This window comes from Pseudochaenichthys georgianus, chromosome 24 (assembly GCF_902827115.2).
Source record: "Pseudochaenichthys georgianus chromosome 24, fPseGeo1.2, whole genome shotgun sequence".
NCBI classification, from domain to species: Eukaryota; Metazoa; Chordata; class Actinopteri; order Perciformes; family Channichthyidae; genus Pseudochaenichthys; species Pseudochaenichthys georgianus.
The window spans coordinates 4890932-4909865 of NC_047526.1; the positions used below are offsets into that span (position 1 = coordinate 4890932).

Consider the following 18934-nt stretch of genomic DNA (forward strand, 5'->3'; position numbering starts at 1 on the left):
CAAGACAAGACAAGATAAGACAAGACAAGATAAGACAAGAAAATATAAGACAAGACAAGATAAGACAAGACAAGATAAGATAAGACAAGACAAGACAAGACAAGATAAGATAAGACAAGGCAAGATAAGACAAGACAAGATAAGACAAGACAAGATAAGATAAGACAAGACAAGATAAGACAAGACAAGACAAGATAAGACAAGACAAGATAAGACAAGAAAATATAAGATAAGACAAGACAAGATAAGACAAGACAAGACAAGATAAGACAAGACAAGATAAGACAAGAAAATATAAGATAAGACAAGAAAATATAAGATAAGACAAGACAAGATAAGACAAGACAAGATAAGACAAGACAAGACAAGATAAGACAAGACAAGATAAGACAAGAAAATATAAGATAAGACAAGACAAGATAAGACAAGATAAGACAAGACAAGATAAGACAAGACAAGATAAGACAAGATAAGACAAGACAAGATAAGACAAGACAAGATAAGACAAGATAAGACAAGACAAGATAAGACAAGATAAGACAAGACAAGATAAGATAAGACAAGACAAGATAAGACAAGAAAATATAAGATAAGATAAGACAAGACAAGATAAGACAAGACAAGACAAGATAAGACAAGACAAGATAAGACAAGAAAATATAAGATAAGACAAGATACGACAAGATAAGACAAGACAAGACAAGATAAGACAAGACAAGACAAGACAAGATAAGACAAGATAAGACAAGACAAGATAAGACAAGACAAGACAAGATAAGACAAGACAAGATAAGACAAGATAAGACAAGAAAATATAAGATAAGACAAGACAAGATAAGACAAGACAAGAAAAGACAAGAAAATATAAGATAAGACAAGACAAGATAAGACAAGACAAGACAAGATAAGACAAGATAAGAAAGACAAGACAAGATAAGACAAGACAAGACAAGACAAGATAAGATAAGATAAGACAAGACAAGATAAGACAAGACAAGATAAGATAAGACAAGACAAGATAAGACAAGACAAGACAAGATAAGACAAGACAAGATAAGACAAGACAAGACAAGACAAGATAAGACAAGACAAGATAAGACAAGACAAGACAAGATAAGACAAGACAAGATAAGACAAGACAAGACAAGACAAGACAAGACAAGATAAGATAAGACAAGACAAGGTAAGACAAGACAAGACAAGACAAGATAAGATAAGATAAGATAAGACAAGACAAGACAAGATAAGATAAGACAAGACAAGGTAAGACAAGACAAGACAAGATAAGATAAGATAAGACAAGACAAGACAAGACAAGATAAGATAAGACAAGACAAGACAAGATAAGATAAGACAAAATAAGACAAGACAAGATAAGACAAGACAAGATAAGACAAGACAAGACAAGACAAGATAAAACAAGACAAGATAAGACAAGACAAGATAAGACAAGATAAAACAAGATAAGACAAGACAAGATAAGACAAGACAAGATAAGACAAGATAAGACAAGACAAGACAAGACAAGATAAAACAAGACAAGATAAGACAAGACAAGATAAGACAAGATAAGACAAGATAAAACAAGATAAGACAAGACAAGACAAGACAAGATAAGACAAGATAAGACAAGACAAGACAAGATAAGACAAGACAAGAAAAGACAAGAAAATATAAGATAAGACAAGACAAGATAAGACAAGATAAGACAAGACAAGACAAGATAAGACAAGACAAGAAAGACAAGAAAATATAAGATAAGACAAGACAAGATAAGACAAGATAAGACAAGACAAGATAAGACAAGATAAGACAAGACAAGACAAGATAAAACAAGACAAGATAAGACAAGACAAGATAAGACAAGACAAGATAAGACAAGATAAGACAAGACAAGATAAAACAAGATAAGACAAGATAAGATAAGACAAGATAAGACAAGATAAAACAAGACAAGATAAGATAAGACAAGATAAGACAAGATAAAACAAGACAAGATAAGACAAGACAAGATAAGACAAGATAAAACAAGATAAGATAAGATAAGACAAGACAAGACAAGATAAAACAAGACAAGATAAGACAAGACAAGATAAGACAAGACAAGATAAGACAAGATAAGACAAGACAAGATAAAACAAGATAAGACAAGATAAGACAAGATAAAACAAGACAAGATAAGATAAGACAAGATAAGACAAGATAAAACAAGATAAGATAAGATAAGACAAGATAAGACAAGACAAGATAAAACAAGATAAGACAAGATAAGACAAGATAAAACAAGACAAGATAAGACAAGACAAGACAAGATAAGACAAGACAAGATAAGATAAGACAAGATAAGACAAGATAAAACAAGACAAGATAAGACAAGACAAGATAAGACAAGATAAGACAAGATAAGACAAGATAAAACAAGACAAGACAAGATAAGATAAGATAAGATAAGACAAGACAAGATAAGACAAGATAAGACAAGACAAGATAAGACAAGACAAGACAAGATAAGACAAGATAAGACAAGATAAGATAAGACAAGATAAGACAAGACAAGATAAGACAAGATAAAACAAGATAAGATAAGACAAGATAAGACAAGACAAGACAAGATAAGACAAGATAAGACAAGATAAGACAAGATAAAACAAGACAAGACAAGATAAGATAAGATAAGACAAGACAAGATAAGACAAGATAAGACAAGACAAGATAAGACAAGACAAGACAAGATAAGACAAGATAAGACAAGATAAGACAAGATAAAACAAGATAAGATAAGACAAGACAAGATAAGACAAGATAAGACAAGACAAGATAAGACAAGACAAGACAAGATAAGACAAGATAAGACAAGATAAGACAAGATAAGATAAGACAAGATAAGATAAGACAAGATAAGAGGGACCTTTATTGATGCCGTAGGGATATTCAGTAGTTAAAGCAGCAAGAGAGTAAGAGTGAAATACAGGACAGCACAGATAAGAGTTCACATAAGGATCATATAATTAAAAGTCATTGTTAAAACAAGATATAACAACAACAAAGTAAAATAACAAGGAAAACAAATGCATTTAAGATCAGCACTAACTTAAACATGGTTCAGAGATGTTTGTAAGAATATTTCATACATATTTCATATTATAATAAATGCATAATATTATCAGGACAGAACAACTGATATATTCAAAGTAATACATAACTGAAGGAAGCTGAGTAAATCTAGTGATTTGGACACACTTTGAGCGCATTATTTCCTGTTTGCATCACACTGCATCATCGACAAGATGTCCTGTTCTTTTTTAGGATGTACTATTACAATTCTCTGTCTGCGTTATGTTCCTTGTTCATCATCATGTATCATACATTCTTAATATACTTTGTTATGACAAATTAAGTGTTTACAGTGTGTTCAGATCTTCATCTTCAGTTTAAATGTTAAATACTTATCCTAATAACAATTTCATTCAGTTTTCTTCACACAAATGAATGAGATATTACAATTCTTCTAATCCAAAAGGCCTCACAACAACCTGTCAATGTTTTAGGGGCCTCTAGTGGGAGCAGGAACCATAGTTTGGGAACCAGGAGTGGAGTGCACCAGATGGGCGTAAAAAAGTAGGGCTTAACTCTAACGTCGGGCTTAGCTACGTCCGACGTAGTGATTCGAATTTACACCGAGTGCACCAAGCCTGACTAGTCTCGGGCGTAGCTGCGCCTGGTCTTAAGATGCCACGTGAATACACGCGAAACAGTAATTGTTGCCAAGCAACGCCATTTTACCATTTTACAGACTCAGAGGACTGCAGAGAAGAGGGAATTCCCACACCCACAGCGTCAGCGATGACTCAAGGGGAATCCCAAATGGCCACACCCCGAAAGAGAAAGAGGGATTTGTCAGAGCTACAGCGGGAACTGACGGAGAAAGAAATCGGTGCTGGAGGGCCAATGAAACGTGTCTTATAGCCCGACATGCAGTTGTGCGATGAACATTAATCATGTCTCCCACAGTATGTTTGAAAGGCCCCGTTCGCGTAGAATCTGAGCGCAATCAGCACCTGCAAGGTTGGGGAGAGCGCAGCGTTTGGGTCTGATCCGTGCTGGAGTTGAGGGGAGATCTCCTCGATTAAGTCAAAAAGGGCTTGTCTGCCGAAACCTCTCCATCAGTTCACTGTCTGAATAGATGTCCAGTGGGTTTGTTCGATCACGGACGACTCTTTCTCTTCTTAATGCCCTTTCATTGTTAAACATGTAAACAAGACGCCCTGCCATCGTTAATATCCTTCTTGCCTGTTTTACGTTACTATGGATACTATTCTGTCTTTCCGATTTACGCCTGCTCCATACTAGGCGTAAACGTTACACCCGGGCGCAACGCATACAGGGCTTAAGTCTAAGTGGTGCACTAGTCATAACTTTAGTTTGGTCTTAACCTTCGGTTCTACGTCGGACGTAGAGTTACGCCCAGCTTACGCCCAGCTGGTGCACTCCACTCCAGAGCCTTAGAGGCAGGTACACTGCAACTGTTATTTACCTGCCGACTCAGCCATTCTCTGTTGGTCTGTCTTCACCTCTGCCGCCTCCAGCAGGCCGTCCACACATGCCTCAGAGAAGATCTTGGCCTGAGAGGCAGTGAAGGGCTGCAGGCTGAGCAGGATGCTCCTGAGGATGTTCAGCAGCTGAGCCTCATCCTGCAGCGCAGACCACAGCTCTGACAGGGACTTAAAGCGCGGCTGGAAGACATGAGCAACGACAGAAATGGGTAAGACATCATATAACAAGACGTGACAGACAATTACATTAGATATACTTTATTGATCCAAGAGTGGGAAATGGGTTTGTTACTACAGCAGTGTGTTCTATTGCATGTAAAGGTCTGCAAAGGCTAACCCCCCCCCCCCCCCTGCCTGAAACAGCTCCAATTGAGTCCTTTGTTTACTTCTGTAACAGAGTGACATCCCTATGCAACAGTAGCGCTTCTATTGGCTGGCGCTTCAACACATTGTACGTGATATGTTAAGGGGCGGGACATTTCTAAGCGGTTAACCAACCACAGCAGAGCCGGCCAGCTAACCAATCAGAGCAGACTGGGCTCTGGTTTCAGACAGAGGGTGAAAAGAGGTGCTGCAGCACAGGCAGTGTGAGAACAATAAAGAGCTGTCTGAACATTAAAGCACGGAGACATGTCCATACATTTTATGAACATGCCTCCATTTTAAGTTATTTTAATAGTGTTAAGTTTCAAGACCAAGACACTTACAAAAACGTTGGCAGTGGGTACAGCTGTCTTTGCCTGTATGGTTTCTTTCAGCAGCTTCATTTGTGATGAGAGTGCAGTCTGCAGCATTTCTACATGCTTGGCACATAAACATGCATCAGCCTGTTGGCGAAGGGAAACAATTGAGTTGTTTACGATACATGTCAACAACGACTTCTTTTACTTAATCAGCTGCACAAAATGGCTGTTCATCATATTCATTGACAGCTCGATACATGAAAATGCCATATTGATACAAAGCGGTTTTTTATGTTTTCTCACCAGTAACATTTTGAGAAAGACTTCATGCTGCCGGACGTTGTAGAGAGCCTGTTTGAGCAGGACGGCGGGGGGGTCGCATTCTGCAGGCTGACCGTCAGACTGCTTCTCCAGCACGGAGGTGTACCTCCACGCCAGAGTCTGTGACACGCTCAGCTCCTCTTCTATGCCCTTACTGGTGACTGGAAGAGCTTCGTTAAGAATGGAAGGCACTGAGGAGAGAAACAAAAGGAGGCACTATAATTACCAAACGCAGGATTGACAAAGCAGAGAAAATAACCTCGACTGATGACACAAAATAAAAAGCTGCCTTTATCTTGATGAACACAACACTTCTATGGTCTGGATTCCAGAACTCATAGACAACTAAAGGATGAGGTGTGGACCTTTCTGGTTCACTTAGATATGTTCATTTCGTAAGATCAGATTTGAACTTCCTCCTTCAACATGTCAAAGTGACTACTTGTATATGTACTGCTTTTTATATATAGTCATACACTGTCATATACTCATCTGTTTTAATATACCAGATTGCTATTTTTATGTATTAATCTTTGGGATGCTGAGAAGAGGCATTTCGGCACCTCGCGCAGGGGGCCTCACCTCGTGGGGGGGCCCTCATCGCGCGGAGGGGGGCCTCACCTCGTGGGGGGGCCCTCATGATGCGGAGGGAGGTTCATCTAATGCGCAAATGCGGCGCAATTAAGCACGCCACAGTTTCGCCGCAGCAAGGCTCACTCCACTAGCACCCCCCCCCCCCCCCCCGTCGGTGATAACAGGTATTTTTGTGTGTAGCATGGTGTACTATACTCAGTTCCTGGAGGTCAGTCTCCTCGCCCCCCTTCTTGCTGCTGGCTTTGTTGAACAGTCTGATCCCCGTGACGATCATGGTGAGCTCTCTGAGCTGCTGCCCCTTGTCTCCCTTCAGGAGGACCACGAAGGCTCCCAGCTCAGTCTGAGGGAAGACGCTCTGCAGGGCGGCTGGAACACAACACTCAGGGTCAGGATACACTCAATCAGCCTGAGAAGCTGGCAAGTCACCTTTTGTAAAATGTTCAACATTTAAACACGAGCATGCCATTTCTTGTTTCCAAGGCAACGCTTGATTATAAAGCTGAGAGCAACTCAAAGTGCGTACTGATAACAGCTCGAATCAATGGGGTGAGAGAGGGTGATCTGAGTGTGAGGGTGGCAGGGCGGCGGCTTTGAAAAGTCGGCTGTGATTCCTATGTCTACTTATTTTGTGTCATGTAATGCTACTCACTGCCTATTGGTGGTTTTTAATTGATCTTTTGTCTAATTATGTTTCTGTTTGTTTTGTAAGGGAGCTGTATGTATGTTCTTTCCATGTTGTACTTTAAGTATATTTTGATACTAATACTTCTTAACTATTATTTGAGTAACTTTTTGAATGCAGGACCTTTACTCGTAACAAAGTATTCCTACACTCTGGTACTTCTGCTTTTACTCAAGTACAAGACGTGAGTACTTCTCCCTCCTCTGGTTAATTGACTGCAACATCGTTTGTTAGTTTCTCTTTAAGTGGCACCGCCCGTGAGCCTGCATCCCAGCCAGGTGTTACGCTGTCACGGCACTTTGACTGCAGCTCCCCTGAAACTGAAAAGACTCTGGACGTGACACCTGTAGCCTCTTTCAGGGCGGTGTCATCTGTAGGCGAGCCCATGCCAGAGCGCAGCTGGATGTACGTGATGATTTTACAATACAAGGCGTCAAATTCCTCTCGTGTTTTCACTCTGCTGTCGGTGATCTCTCTGCTCACTGAGCTCAGCCTGGACTCCAGCACCCGGTGGATCTCCTCGAGAAACTCTCCTGCACAAACACAAGTACCTGCTTAGTCCTGAGGTTCATCTTTAAGAGTTAAGAATAAAGACATCTAATTATTTCCAAGCTAAAGCCATTCGGGGAAAAAAACATTTGTCATGCGTATGCTCCCCGTAGGCAGGTCTGTCTACAGTCAGAAGCCTGTCCACGGCTTATGACGAAGACAGGTGCAAAGAGCATTTCTATAAACCAAACATGACCAAATAAAGGCGTCTATCAAACATGCAGTGTCTGCAACCTAAGCATAAATCCAATCTGAGCTGGACCTGGAACAATACACTCAATTGAATGATCATGTTTACGCTATGTGCTTGTAATACCTGCTCAAAATATAAAAGTCTTGGTTTGGTTTCAACATCAAGACAGTTCTTTACAGAGTGCATCACTTCAAAGGAAGTATGCTTAGGTCTAAAGTGAGGCAGCAGGATTTCCATCAGGGTGATTTGGTCATGTTTAGATTTTTGATTTCAGCATGGTTCTAAAGAAGTGACAAACATATATAATGCTCGTCATGCTTACAAACGAGTGGTAGAATTAACCGGAAATCTATCAGCAGCAACCATTTTGATAATAAATGTATTGTTTAAAGGTAGGGTAGGTAAATTTGAGAAACCGGCTCGAGATCGCTAGAATTTGAAAATACACAACCGGAGAAAATCTGCCACTTCCTTCAGACTTCCTCACAGAGCCCCTCCTCCAACACACACGAACGCGCACATGACCAATGAGGGCACGAGATAAGTTTGTTCCCCGATGGAAGGCTGACAGGCAGGTAGGCAGGTTGTACTTTTTACAGTATTACGGCTTCTACAGATGAATTTTTTTAATGTATTTTTTGTCAAAGCACTTCAGATATTCATTGCTATCGGGATGTTAAGAGCATTCCATGGAATATAACAAAAAGTGTTTCTCGAGCCGGTTTCTGAAACTTACCTACCCCACCTTTAAGTCATTTATTAAAGACAAAGATAAATAGGATCTCTGTTTCTATTGGGATTTGTAAAGTTGGTTGGGCATTTCTCCCTCATTTCAGATACAAACGTGAACATCGTGTTTAATCAAACAAATGATCCCAAAAATGAACTGATCATTATCATCACGTATTAAAAGGATCACCAGAAACTCCATTCATAATGACAAATGGCATGAGTGTGTAATGTTGTGGGTAACACTTACGCCGGGAGGTGTAATTCATGTCGAAGTGCACTTGCATTTTGATCGTGTCGAGGGACGGGCTGCACTCTTCCATCAGCTTACCCAGACACAGCTGCAGGAGATATGGCAGATGAATATTAGAAACACATGAAAGTATGTGGAAACGGTTGCTTCCAGCCCTGTGAACAGCTTCATGTTCGAGCTGGCAGGGTGCAGACGGCTGGTCAACACTTCACTTGTTCACATTGTTCTCTTGTCTTACATAATAACACTAGTCAAAACACTCCTCATTGACATGTATGTTCTCTTGGAGACGTGAGGTCAGATAGCTTTTATGTGAGTATATTGTGATTCTCAGATCACAGGTAATAGGCATTGTAACAGGATACATTAAAGCGACCCCCCAACCATGTTACGAACTCAAATGGGGCTGTCGGAGTGAAGTCCAGTTTAGTATCTCACCTCTTCCAGTTTCTGGACATCTTGTTTGGTCAGTGTTCGGTCAACATTGAAACCATTCCTTGGGTCCAGCACAGCAGCTTTCACCTCAAAGAAGAAGAAAAGAACCTTTTCAGTTTGGAGTAAAGAGTCGCCCATGGGTGCCAGGCAAGGATAAAGAGGAGCGTTTAAAGACATGATATCCTTACAGGCAGTTGGGAAAAGTACATTTACTCAAATACTTTACGTAAGTACATTTTTAGTACACTTTAAGTACTTTCAGAGTTTCCCCTAGGTTTACTGAAAATATCTTTCTATTACTCCACTACATTTAATTTAAAAACTAGCTACTTTTCAGAACTTTTACATAATGCATCTCTAAAAGAATCCACAAGCGGACTAACTGTGTTAGGTACGAATTTGTAAAATTATCCTAAATATTAAAAAAAGGCAATATTTTTGCAAACTTTGTTTGTTTACAAGAGTAGAATGCTACTTGACTTGACAACATTATCTCATAGTCATAAACGACTATATATATATATATATATATATATATATATATATAAATATAAATATATATATATATATATATATATATATATATATATAGACAGATAGGGACGAGCAGGAAAGACTTGGCCCTCTGTGGGTCCAGAGTGTGACGCATGTCTTAATGTTGTTTTTAGTTTAATTAAGTGGAGCCATGAAAAATGAGAATTGCCTCAGGAATGCAAGCTTTGTTTCTATGAGCAGGTCAAATGGAGATCACATCCATAAAACTAGTCAAGATGACCCTACAGCCCGTGCCGACTGGAGGCAATGAGGTACTTTCCCACTACATCGACTACAAAGTCTTTGAAGATCTGGAAAGATTCACCGAAAACAAACTAGTTTTTTATTGACCAAATAAACAGCAATGTTCAGATCAATTACTTATTTATGTTTTAAATAAAGGTGAATGTATTATTGTATTAATATCACTCTATAACCATAATACGTTACATAGTCTATCTGTTCATTTTGGCTGTCTTTTCAAACTAAAATGGTCCTGACGTCCTCCACAGTGGACATACTGTAACATTTACAAATTAAATGACATTTAAAAAAAGTCTAAATTGCAAGATGTTATTTAATCCTAAATAGGTAGGAAATAAAAAATAAAGAAGATTGGAAAACATTTGTTTTCCTCGGTTCCCAGGAGGATATATAATAGTAAATCACACATGGAGGACATTTTTTCAGAATTAATACTTTCCCTACATTTTGCTGTTGTTACTTCTGCACTTTAACTTAAGTAAGATTATGTATTGGTACTTTTACTTCAGTGAAGAATCTGAATACTTATTCCACCTTACTGCTTACAATGTGTAAGTAAGTACTAAGGTACTAAACTAAAGCATTAACATACAGCAGGCGTTGGCTGACGTCACTGGTAAAGCTAACTCTCGGTAGCTAACTTGACTAGCATGGAAGTAAACACTTTACTGACCATGAAAGCGACCAGAGTGTCCGACACCGCGTGCCCTCTCGCGGCACACTGCTGCACTATCTCACGGATAATGTTTTTAATCACGCTCTCTGCGTGAGCCCCAGACATTCTGACTGACAGAAAGTTATTTAACTACCCTAGTTTTAATGTGTGCCGATACAGCTAACGCGGCATCAAAAGCTGCCTGTTGATAACTAGTTGCCATGGTAACATTGCGTGCACACAGGGGTGTATTGCTTGACATCTCCGTGTCCACTAGATGGCGCTATAATCTAACTGTTTCTGTTTTTGCAAGACTAAGGTGGATTTCAAGACTGACTCATGTCTGAATGCCTTGTTGGGATGTGATGAAGTACATTCCTCCTCAGATATTGGAGTTAAGTACAGTTCTGTGGCAGAAATACTTGTACTTTAACTAAGTAGTTATCTTTCACTACATTTTGGAGGCTAATATTGTACTTTTTACTTAACTAGATGTATAGGACAGGTTTAGTTGCTAGTGACCAGATTCAGATTAAGCTAATACTAAATATAAACACACTAATAAATAAACATTGACATACAATTATAGGTTTAAATATCCAGCAACAGTATACAAAGTAATTTCAATTAACTCCATCTTTACCAACCGTGATGCATCAACAATCATAATACAGTCGTTTATGATATATTAGTCTGAAATGGGCCATTATGCTTAACAAGTACTTTTGGTACTCAATATGTATTGATGCTATATATTGATAATTGTGTTATTTGACTTAAGTAACATTTGTAATGCAGGACTCTAAATTAAGGGGAAGCTTTTATAATTTAGTATTACTACTTTTACTTGTACATCTGAGTACTTATTCCACCACTGTCTAAAGTTGATCAAAGTAACACCATTACATTTTATTCTTGGCAGTAAGATGTACTGTAATATTTCATTTCTTACTTTGTGCATTAAAGCCATAGAACCTGATCAGTAAGGTATTGCGTAACATATTCTAACAAACATACATTACACTTGCAAAATAATTGTCAATACATCTGCCATAAACACTATTGTTTGAATGTTTTGTTTTTGCTGGCAATTCAGAGGGTTGCTGTGATTTCCATGTTTGAAACTAGTTTTGAGTTAGTGCCAATAACAGAGGGCCTCAAATCCTTTTCTTTTTAAATATCAAATCCACCTCTGCGGTTATTACCATGGTGACAGCTCTGACACTGAAGCTGGAAGCCAACACAACAACATGTGTTTAGCTAGATGTTAAGAGGAATTGTAATTAAATCAGTTATGATTTAACAAGTACATTGCACTAACTGAGTGGAGCAAGTTATTTTAAAATCAAATCCAGTGCTTTACACTAAATTAATATGATTAGTACAAGTAGAGTAGAGTATTTCATTTTGATGTGAGTTCTAACCCCAGATGTAACAAAGAGGCTTTCTGCAGAACAAAAAGGGACAGCACAAAAGAATAAGGATTAAAATATTTATTGTTAAAAAAACAGACTAGACATAAATACTATGGTTTTGGTCACATGATTACCCTGTGCTTGGAGAGACAAAACCACTTCGAACATAAAGACAAGAATACATGCAAAAAAGGTTCAAATAAACATGCAACAAAACAACTCCATGCAAATGATAAACAGTCCAAAAAGAACAGTATAAATATACACAGGTTCGGCAGAGGGCTTTTAGGATCCATGGTGAAAAATAAAAAGGTACACGTTTTGGCACAGTTGGCACACTCCACTGATATCGACACTACTGTACAAGTTTTAAAAAATCCACACAAACACGGTTTTCATCTCGGATAACATTTGAGAAAAACAAACAAGTTAGTGGCAATACACTCCAATAGAAAACTTAGACACCACACGGTCCCTGCAGCAGTAGCATTAACAACAGACTGAGATCAGGTGACAGGCACAACATGTCTGTACATCACATCTTCCTCCATGGATCTGCACTTCCTTACCAGATACATTCGACTTAAGTGCAGGATCATGCTTCATCTGAGTAACACATGACTCAGCAGTTTTCTAGAACACATGCTTCTTATAACACAAATCCACACTTCATCCCTCCTGTAAATATTACTGCAACAGTAAGTGGTCTTGTCTTGGTCTTTGGAATTACTAGGGCCCATGGTAGGGAAAAAAAACATGTAAGAAATTGAGAATAAACCATTACACCCCAAAATGTTCCATCATGAAAAATACTTTGAAAAACATCAGGATATAAACACGGGGGGGGGGGCATTACTTAAAAAGTAATGCATTTGAGGGAAAAAGTTGTAATGTTATAATAAAAATGTAATTAAAAAGAATAGTAACATTTCAAGAAAAAAATCTGGGGGAAAAGAGCAACATGAGCACCAAGTCATGGTATCATGAGCACCAAGTCATGGTATCATGAGCACCAAGTCATGGTATCATGAGCACCAAGTCATGGTATCATGAGCACCAAGTCATGGTATCATGAGCACCAAGTCATGGTATCATGAGCACCAAGTCATGGTATCATGAGCACCAAGTCATGGTATCATGAGCACTATTTGTCCTAACATTGGCCATAAAACTCATTGTAAGAATGATTGAATGCCAGTGCAGCCGTGTCATTGTGAACATGACACAGCTGCACTGGCCCGGTTTCAAAATGAATGCAACCATCACCATGTCTAACACACATAGACAGTTTGTTGTAGCAAATTAATTAAAAAGAATTGTTGAATAAATACATCATTTGATATTAGATTAATACATATTTTTGGAGTCAGCATATTTAGTTCTCCTAATGTCCCTCATATGCTTATCCTGGAAACAAAGTTGGCAGACATCGATTAAAGGCCAGCTTCAATTCTAGTCCCAAAAACATCAATAAACTTGTGCTTAAATTATTGAGACATATATATATATATTCCCAAATAGGAAACTTTAGACATAGGTCAAATGTATTGAGGGACAATAACATGGACTGACAGGAATTGTATGACACTAACTCCAGTTTCCCCCCTCCCAGGTTGTGTGGATCAAAGTAGACAAGCCATCAAAAGAGCAGCAGGTCAAGGGAAACCCTTGTGTCTCTGAAATGTTCACAAATGAGGATCCACACTAATGAAGAGAGGGTAAACTTGATACAAAAGACACATATTTGAAAAAGGGCTTATAATGGCTCGTACTATCCATGACACTGCATTAGAGCCGTGTGATATTGCACTTAACGTTCCTCAGGCCGTCTCAGAAGCACTTCCTGAAGACGATCTGCGGCCCGTGCTCCTCGTATTCCTCCTGGCTGATCCAGGCGGAGCTGAAGGTGGGCAGGTTGGCCAGCACTGCCCCCCCGCTCCACACTGAGAAGTCTCGGTCCTTGGGGCTGGTGACGCGAACGCTCTCCCCCGTGTCCTTGGGAACCAGTCCTTTGATTTCAGCCTGGAGGCGCTCAGGAAGGCCGGGCAGCAGAGTGTTTCCGCCTGCAGCGAGAGAAGGCATTCAGTAAAGAGTGGGACATTCACTGGAACAGGACTGAATCAAAGAATCAACACCACTGTGCACGTTTTCAAAATCCATTCAGACATTTGAGAAAAACTAAGAACATTGGAGGCAATACACTGCACTCGAATAGAAAAGGTTAACTTTAGACACCACACTGTACCTGCTGATTCAACAGCCTGAGATGACAGGCACAACACGTCCATACTGTACATCACATCTTCCTCCATGGATCTGCACTTCCTTACCAGATACATTCATATGTTCTAACCAAAAGTTGACTCGGGTGGAAGATCATGTAACATGACTCAGCGGTTTTCTAGAACACATGTTTCTTATAACGCAAATCCACATTTTGTCCATCTCCTGTAAATATTACTGCGACAGTAAGTGGTCCTGTTCAAATATACCGTTTCAGAAAAAGAAATCATTCAGAGAAGAGCATCACACTAACTGGAACGGGGGGTTCGATTTCCGCCCATTTCCACCTGATAAGGATACAAGTTACAACCAAATAAAATACATCACCAAATAAGAGGAATATTGGAAGAAAAGTACTTGTACTGTAATTTCATGACTAGTTTAATTGACCACTCAATGCAATCTATGCCTCCCGATTCTTTCTAATTTGACCACTGCATTCGGCAACTCTTAAAAAGCAAATACGGGTGAGCCATAAAATCATATTCCTAAGTGGTGAAATCACGCTTTTAAGACCTTTTTCCGCATTCCATCTGCAAATAAACTTCATACTGAAGAATAATTTCTTGTTCTGTTGTTATTAGGGATGCTCTGATCGATCGGTCACCGATCGAGATCGGCCGATACTCACTCTATCGATCGGTGCTCTCTAAACATGCCGATCGCGAGAGTCGATCGCATGACGTAAAATACATGACACTTTTCTCTGTGTGCGGCAAAACAAGCTCGCCAAAATGGCTTCACCGGTCTGGCATTATTTTAAGGTGTCCGAAAAAGACAGTAAAATAGCGGAATGCAACGTGAAGCAGAAATCCTGCAGCTCCGCCCGCCGGACCGGTGAGCGCAGCGAAACACACAAGAGTTAGACCTAACACACTTAGCTATTTTATCTACCTGGAACAAGCTAAACTAGTTATAAATATATTTATTCTTCACTGTCAGGTCACTCATTAGCTGCATGAGATACTGACAGGCTGTCAGGAGAGAGAGAGAGGGGGAGAGGGGGGGAGAGAGGAAAAGAGAGCGCTTCCGCTCATCTCTCCCGTGTTATTCTCCAAAGTGAATGTAAACTTGAATAATGTTCATCATTTGAATGTAATAATTAAGTTGATTGTGGTTTGTGGAAGCTCCAGTGAATGAGCCCCATTAACTGAGTTTTAAACATCACTTTAAATGGAAGATTTAAAGTGATGTTTAAATCTTCCATTTAGGCCCCGCCCACTCGATCGGATCGGCGATCGGTATCGGCCGATACTGATTCCAGCGATCGGCCCCGAAATTGGCGATCGGAGCATCCCTAGTTGTTATGCATCACTGATAGATTGTCACATTTATTGAAGATAAATGATTATTGGCAAGAAAATCTACAAGAGATCGTACAGCGCAATCAGAGAGATCCAGTATGTCCACGTTTTTGAGCAAGTCCACGAATCCAGTCTTTGTCAAGTCGGTCACCACCTTCGCGCAGCTGCTGGCGCCACTTCGTCCGGTCCTCCGCCAGCCTCTCCCAGTTGTCCGTCGCAATGTCCAGGGCCCTCATGTCACGCTTTACGACATCCTTGAAGCGCAGCAGTGGTCGTCCTCTGCCTCTGGAACCAGCACTCCGCTCGCTGTATAAGATGTCCTTTGGCAGGCGGCCATCTGGCATTCTGCGAAGGTGACCGAGCCACCGCAGCCTTCAGTGTTTGGAACATTGACTTGCTGCCCGTACGCGCCAGCACCGCCTCGTTCGTGACCTTGTTCCGCCATGTGATCCCGAGGATGTTGCACAGGCACCGCACGTGAAAAGCATTTATCTCTTTCGTGCTGCGCGTAAGTTGCCCACGCCTCGGAACCATACAGCAGGACGCTGACCTGCGCACTTCATTCTTGCGGTGTTTTGGCGCGGCTTCTCTTTTTGTCTTGGGGTAGGTTTTCGTTTAGGCATGTTCGTCTGGGTTAGAACAAGCGAGTGGTCGGTATCACCATCAGCAGTGTGGTAAGTTCTGGAGCATCTGACTAGGCCAATGTCACGTCTTCTGACCAAAGCCAAGTCTAGCTGGTGCCAGTGCTTGGACCGCGGACGCAGCCATGTCACTCGCCGACGTTGCTTCTGCTGGAACCAAGTGTTTGCGATGCAGAGCCCATGTTGACTGCACAGCTCGAGAACTCGCTGTCCGTTTTCCCAACACCAAAGGGACTGATTGCATCCGGCCATGCCAGATAATCGGCGCCAACACGAGCATTGAAATCGCCGAGCAGCATCACGCAGTCCTCGGGGGGAATCTTGTTCAAGACGCCTGCCAGGCTGTCGTAGAACTGGTCCTTGACCGCAGCTTCCCTCGGCAGTGTGGGGGCGCAGGCACACATCACATGTATTGGGCTGGCAGAGCGTCAGGGAATGGTCCTTTTCACCAGCTTGTTGGACACTGCAAAGCCTACGCCGTGTGTGCGGTGTTCATATTTGGCTTTTCCCCATCCAGAAGAAAGTGTAGTTTTGCTCTTTGATAGAACCAGACTCAGCTAGTCTGGTTTCCTAGATAAATAAATGTGGCATAAATGTACCGTTAGTGCTCCACAAAATTACAACTTAATCCTCAGATTAGAATATTTACCTCTCAGATTGACTACAAAGACACTCTTTAAAATAACTTGTTAGTGACCAGCGGTATCTGCTGATTTCAAGCTTAAACTCTGAACATAAGTGTCTGCAGCCTAAGTAACCATGGCAATCTAGCCAGGTAAAAAGAGAGCCACTTAGGTACTATAGAAAACTCTGGCTTTCGGCTCATCATACCTCGCTCTGATCTGGCTTCACATTAAACCCCTCCTCAGGATTAAAGCATGGCAGCAGCAGCCAGTGCAACAGCTCAACAACAACAACCCTCCGTTACCTGACAGGACGATGTTTCCCAGGAAGCTGCGCCGCAGGTCAATGTCTGAGCTGAGGATTGACTTGTAAACGCTCTCATGCATCCCATAATGGTCCTGTCCAATCAGCTCGGGTTTGAAGAGAATCTCAGGGGCCCTGGAGGAACAGGGGAAGTTATAGAGCTATTTGAGTGGACTGTTAGAAGAGACATCCGCCCTCTGAAGTGGGCTTTGACATTATTATTGTACAGATCAAGTCAGATGTATCCTTAAACTGGTGACTCCTGCCCTGACCCATGTTAGAATCATGAGAAACGTCAGCAATGCCTGGGAGGCAAGTTCACTTGAACCGCAGAGGCAAGTTTCCAAGCCGAGTCCCCACGTGCCATTTAGCTTTAGACACTAACTGAGGCTAATGTTCGTGTTGTGTTTTGTGTCAAACATCAAAGTACTGGATAGTAAAAATGACATGAAGATTGAAAGCCTTTCAATATGCTTTGCACTTTCAAGCAGTGGTGTAAGGTAACTAGTGCATGTACTCCAGTACTGTGCTTAAGTCAAAATGATGAGGTACGTGCACTTTACTTGAGTATTTCAATTATTGACTACTATGTACTTCTACTCCACTACAACTCAGAGGTAAATGGTGTACTTTTCCTCCACTCCATGTATGTAATACCTTTAGTTACTTCACAGATGTGGATGAATGATGTGAAATCTAATCAAGTGTTGAATCAGACTTTAGTTCCACCTGGAGTAAATCCACCAGCTACCCTGCAGTCTACAAAGTACTTCAGACTAGCTGCACCTTCACCAGCTACCCTGCAGTCTACAAAGTACTTCAGACTAGCTGCACCTCCACCAGCTACCCTGCAGTCTACAAAGTACTTCAGACTAGCTGCACCTTCACCAGCTACCCTGCAGTCTACAAAGTACTTCAGACTAGCTGCACCTTCACCAGCTACCCTGCAGTCTACAAAGTACTTCAGACTAGCTGCACCTTCACCAGCTTTGAGAACACTTTCATGATCAATCATTAGAAAACATATCATATATATTATTCTGAAATCTGCATTGCGAGAACTTTGACTTTTAGTACTTAAAGTATATTTAGATGCCAATACTTTTACTTGAGTAACATTTTGAATGCAGGACTTTTACGTGTAACAGAGTAACCCTACACTCTGGTACTTCTACTCAAGTACAAGATCTGAGGACTTCTCCCACCTTTGCTTTCAAGTAAGCTTTATATCTCAGAGGAACTGGTCAGCACCTTCCTGACAAACTCAAATAAATAAATAGATCTTCCTATAAACTCTCAGTTGGCGGAGGCACCATGCTAATGATAGATCTCTTTTTGTTTAGTATGTTTCACGGAGCTAATGCTGTCCTCCAATGCTGAATGAAATGACTTTCCAGCCTTCCAGTGTACATCGAGTGTCCTCGATGTGCAGACGGTTACCTGAACCTCTCCGAGCTGAGGGTGACGATCTGTCCATCCGGCATGTTGTAATGCATCTCTGCGCTGGACGCCTCCCCCTGACTCAGCTCCGCTTCATAGTTGAGAGCCACACAGCAGCACCGTTCCTTCATCTCCCTCACTATCTCCATCTCCGCTGAGGTGCGCATGCTGACCCCTTGCTCCTGCAGCAGCTGAAGCACAGGCACACCGAACGTCAGTCAGGGGATGGAAGAGGCAGTTACAGTTTCACACCACACAGGGACTGGAACACGCTGCTATGCGATGTGGACAGTCACAAATCACTAGTCAATTTAAACCAAGTACCTTTTGGGTAAATGTGTACGCTACTGTTTGAGACATTCTGGCTTATTCAACACCCAAGGAATGCACAATTGTATAAATGTGTGATTGATAATGATAGATATATGAGAGCAGTGGATGGATATATAAGAGAGGTCTATATAATGTAAACAATTACT

General features: G+C 40.8%; 2 protein-coding genes across 4 annotated transcripts in view; both read right to left on the reverse strand.

Moving 5' to 3' along the window:
• cfap206 (cilia and flagella associated protein 206) overlaps positions 1-10647 on the reverse strand; it is a 28663-nt gene extending 18016 nt beyond the window's left edge. For both annotated transcript variants that reach the window (XM_034076184.2, XM_034076185.2), the window contains exons 1-8: positions 10464-10647; positions 8996-9079; positions 8555-8645; positions 7178-7366; positions 6347-6517; positions 5540-5748; positions 5261-5380; positions 4535-4733 (exon numbers count right to left, since the gene is read on the reverse strand). In XM_034076184.2, the coding sequence (XP_033932075.1) occupies positions 4535-4733; positions 5261-5380; positions 5540-5748; positions 6347-6517; positions 7178-7366; positions 8555-8645; positions 8996-9079; positions 10464-10571 (1171 nt within the window). In that variant the 5' untranslated portion in view covers positions 10572-10647. The remainder of the gene's footprint in view (positions 1-4534; positions 4734-5260; positions 5381-5539; positions 5749-6346; positions 6518-7177; positions 7367-8554; positions 8646-8995; positions 9080-10463) is intronic.
• Positions 10648-12912: 2265 nt separating this feature from the next.
• Positions 12913-18934, reverse strand: part of LOC117439998 (uncharacterized) — a 32060-nt gene continuing 26038 nt past the window's right edge. For both annotated transcript variants that reach the window (XM_034076177.2, XM_034076176.2), the window contains exons 21-23: positions 18456-18646; positions 17017-17150; positions 12913-13923 (exon numbers count right to left, since the gene is read on the reverse strand). In XM_034076177.2, coding sequence (XP_033932068.1) covers positions 13691-13923; positions 17017-17150; positions 18456-18646 — 558 coding nt within the window. In that variant the 3' untranslated portion in view covers positions 12913-13690. The remainder of the gene's footprint in view (positions 13924-17016; positions 17151-18455; positions 18647-18934) is intronic.